Raw genomic sequence first — 4,023 nt, forward strand, 5'->3', positions numbered from 1 at the left:
CCTATCATTTTTAATTTCATCCCATCTATCATTTTTAATCTCCCATATCATTTTTAATCTCCCCTATCATTTTTAATTTCCTCCCATCCCCTCCAATCTCCCTTTCCCCGGTCTCTCTTTAACCGCCGCTCACCTGAGCGGTGTCCCCGTGTCCCCATGTCCCCGTGTCCCCGTGTCCCTTTCCCCGGTCCCTTCTTTAACCGCCGCTCATCTAGCGCTGTCCCCGTGTCCCTTTCCCCGCTCCGGGGATGTCACCGTCCCCCCGCTCGATGTCCCCATGTCCCATGTCCCGCTCCCGGGATGTCGCCGCTCACCTGAGCGATGTCCCCGTGTCCCTTTCCCCGGTCCCGCAATGTCGCTGCTCACCTGAGCGATGTCCCCGTGTCCCTTTCCCCGGTCCCGCAATGTCGCTGCTCATCTGAGCGGTGTCCCCGTGTCCCACCCCACGGCACCGCCCGCTCCGGCGATGTCACCGTCCCCTCTCTCGATGTCCCCGTGTCCCCATGTCCCATGTCCCGTTCCGGTGATGTCACCGTCCCCCCGCTCGATGTCCCCGTGTCCCCATGTCCCATGTCCCGCTCCGGTGATGTCACCGTCCCCTCTCTCGATGTCCCCGTGTCCCCATGTCCCGCTCCCGGGATGTCGCCGCTCACCTGAGCGATGTCCCCGTGTCCCTTTCCCCGGTCCCGCAATGTCGCTGCTCATCTGAGCGATGTCCCCGTGTCCCTTTTCCCGGTCCCCTCTTTAACCGCCGCTCATCTGAGCGGTGTCCCCGTGTCCCTATGTCCCATGTCCCGGTACCTTCTTTAACCGCCGCTCATCCGAGCGGTGTCCCCATGTCCCTTTTCCCGCTCCCGCGATGTCGCCGCTCACCTGAGCGGTGTCCCCGTGTCCCACCCCACGGCACCGCCCGTTCCGGTGATGTCACCGTCCCCTCTCTCGATGTCCCCGTGTCCCCATGTCCCATGTCCCGCTCCGGCGATGTCACCGTCCCCTCTCTCGATGTCCCCATGTCCCCATGTCCCATGTCCCGCTCCGGCGATGTCACCGTCCCCTCTCTCGATGTCCCCGCATCCCGGGCCGCTCTCCCGGCTCTCCTCGCTCCATCCCGCCTCCAGGAACGCCGTGGCCATCAGCGTCTCGTCCGGGAGGCAGCTCAGCAGCGCTTCCCAGTCCGTGTCACCTTTGAGCTCCGTCAGCTCGCTCGGAGCTTCCCCCGCGCCCGCGGAGCCGCAACCTCGGAGCTGCTTCGCGCGGAGCCGCTGCCGCTCCTCATCCTCCTCATCCTCCTCATCCTCCTCATCCTCCCGGCTCCTCTTGTGGCTCTTCCCGAACTCCTCGAATTCCTGCAGCAGCCGCTCCAGCTCCGTGCTCAGCTGGATTTTGCGGCCGGGGCTCCGCGGTTCGTTTTTGGGGGACGGAGGGGWTTTTTGGGGGAGCTCCGCCGGAGCTCGGCGCGTTTGGAGCGGGGTGGTTTTGAGCAGCTCGGAGTAGCGCGGGTGGAGTTTCCAGAAAGCGCCCCGGCCCGGTTCGCCTTTCTGGCGGGGGACTTTGACGAAGCATTTGTTGATGCAGAGGTTGTGGCGGATGGAGCTCTGGATTAAAAAAAAAAAAAAAAAAAAAAAAAAAAAAAAAAAAAAAAAAAAAAAAAAAAAAAAAAAAAAAAAAAAAATAAAAAAAAAATTAAATTAAAAGAATAAAAAAGTATTATATATTTATTATTTTACTAGTTACTTTGATATTGTTATATATCTTATATATATTCTTCTATATATTCTTATCTATTCTTATCTATTATTACATATCATTATATATTACTATATATAATATATTATTAAATATGATATATTTTATTCTATTTATTGTATATAAATATTACATCAATAATATATAAATATTACATATCTAACATAAAAATAACATAAACAATATAAATAATGAATATAAATAAATATATAAATAAATATATAAATAAATATAAAAAATAAATATATAAATAAATATATAAATATATAAATAAAATAACCTGCCCCGAATAATAAAGACGGCTTAGCCTGTTTTTTTTTGCAAGCTCTCTGTGTGTCCATCTCTATTTATTCCTACCCGGTTCCACAGCCTAAAACATCTCCGAATCCTCTCCTCACCTGTCAGGTGCGCTCTGGAATCTCCACCCCACCCCAAAAAAGGGTCCAAATCCATTCCTGACCTGCCAGGTGCGCTGGAAATCCCTGTCCTAAAACATCTCTAAATCCCCTCCTCACCTGCCGGGTGCACTCTGGAACCCCCACCCCACCCTAAAAGAACCCCAGACCCCCTCCTGACCTGCCGGGTGCGCTGGAAATCCTTGTCCCACCCTAAAACATCTCTGAACCCCCTCCTCACCTGTCGGGTGCGCTCTGAAACCCCCTCCTCACCCTAAAAAAGACCCCAAACCCCCTCCTCCCCTGCGCTCTGGAATGCTCACCCCACCCAAAAACATCTCCGAATTCCTTTGTTACCTGCCAGGTGCGCTCTGGAATCCCCACCCCACCCTAAAAGAACCCCAAATCCCCTCCTCACCTGCCGGGTGCGCTGTGGAATCCCTGCCCCACACAAAAAAGGGTCCAAATCCATTCCTCACCTGCGCTGTGAAAATCCCATCCCCACCCTAAAACATCTCCGAATCCCCTCCTGACCTGCCGGGTGCGCTCTGGAATCCCCTTCCCACCCCAAAAAAGGGTCCAAATCCATTCCTCACCTGCCGGGTGCGCTCTGGAACCCCCACCCCACCCTAAAAGAACCCCAAAACCCCTCCTCACCTGCCGGGTGCGCTCTGGAATCCCCACCCTAAAACATCTCAAAATCCCCTCCTCACCTGCGCTCTGGAACCACCACCCCACCCTAAAAGAACCCCAAAGCCCCTCCTGACCTGCCGAGTGCGCTGTGAAAATCCCATCCCCACCCTAAAAAAGACCCCAAATCCCCTCCTGACCTGCCAGGTGGGGTCGGCCCTGCGGAAGTAGCCGAAATTGTCGCTGATCCATTTGCAGATGGTSGCCAGGGTGATTTTGGCTTTGCCGCTGGCCTCCATGGCCATGCAGATCAGGGTGGCGTACGAGTAGGGCGGCTTTAGGTTGGCGTTGTTGCGGTAATCGATGTCCCCGGGGAGGGGAGGGGGCTGAGCTCCGACTCGGAGCGCGGCCGCGGAGCAGCTCCGAGAGGAGGAGGAGGATGAGGAGGAGCGCGGAACGTGGATGAAGTCGCAGAGCTCCTCGGCGCTCAGGGGAAATCCCGGGCATTGGAAATCCACCAGGCTGACCAGGTTCTCCCAGATGCTGCAGCGATCCTCGGGGTCCTGCGGCAGCGGGGGCAGCCCGATGTGAGCACCGGTGAGCTCCGCCAGCCACAGCAGCGCCGGTTCCTCCGCGCTCCGCTGCTCCGCGCCGCTCCGCTCCTGGCTCTGAGCGCGGAGCTCCGAGCTGGGGCACACCATGGCTGGGGAAGGGCAGGGAACGGATGCTGCRGGAGAAAAGGGAGAATTTGAGGTTTTGCTGCCGGTCTGGGGGGTGCCGGTGCCGCTGGTGACATCCCTGGGGCACCGCGGGGTGCGGGAGAAGCGACAGTGACAGCCCCGGGGACAGAAATCCCCTCGGAGCTCCGAGCCCCGCTGGCACTGCCCAGAGAGAAATCTCGGAGCTCCGAGCCCCGCTGGCACTACCCACAGAGAAATCCCCTCGGAGCTCCGAGCCCCGCTGGCCCTGCCCGGAGACAAATCCTCGGAGCTCCGAGCCCCGCTGGCACTGCCCGGAGACAAATCCTCGGAGCTCCGAGCCCCGCTGGCACTGCTCAAAGAGAGAAATCCCCTCGGAGCTCCGAGCCCCGCTGGCGCTGCCCGGAGAGAAATCTCGGAGCTCCGAGCCCCGCTGGCACTGCCCGGGGAGAGAAATCCCCTCGGAGCTCCGAGCCCCGCTGGCACTGCCCAGAGAAATCCCCTCGGAGCTCCGAGCCCCGCTGGCACTGCCCAGAGAGAAATCCCCTCGGAGC

The 4,023-nt window shown here is 57.1% G+C and overlaps 1 protein-coding gene across 1 annotated transcript; it reads right to left on the reverse strand.

Annotated features, from left to right (window-relative positions):
• Nucleotides 1-869: 869 nt before the first annotated feature.
• Nucleotides 870-3,472, reverse strand: LOC130587542 (forkhead box protein J1-like). Its single transcript, XM_057388524.1, has 2 exons — nucleotides 2,972-3,472; nucleotides 870-1,595 (listed from the first exon to the last, which is right to left on the reverse strand). The coding sequence occupies exons 1-2, from the start codon at nucleotides 3,470-3,472 to the stop codon at nucleotides 870-872; spliced, it is 1,227 nt and encodes a 408-aa protein (XP_057244507.1).
• Between the last annotated feature and the right edge of the window lie 551 nt (nucleotides 3,473-4,023).

Source organism: Malurus melanocephalus, unplaced genomic scaffold (assembly GCF_030028575.1).
Source record: "Malurus melanocephalus ecotype Western Australia unplaced genomic scaffold, MMel_1.1 scaffold_2064, whole genome shotgun sequence".
Lineage (NCBI taxonomy): Eukaryota > Metazoa > Chordata > Aves > Passeriformes > Maluridae > Malurus > Malurus melanocephalus.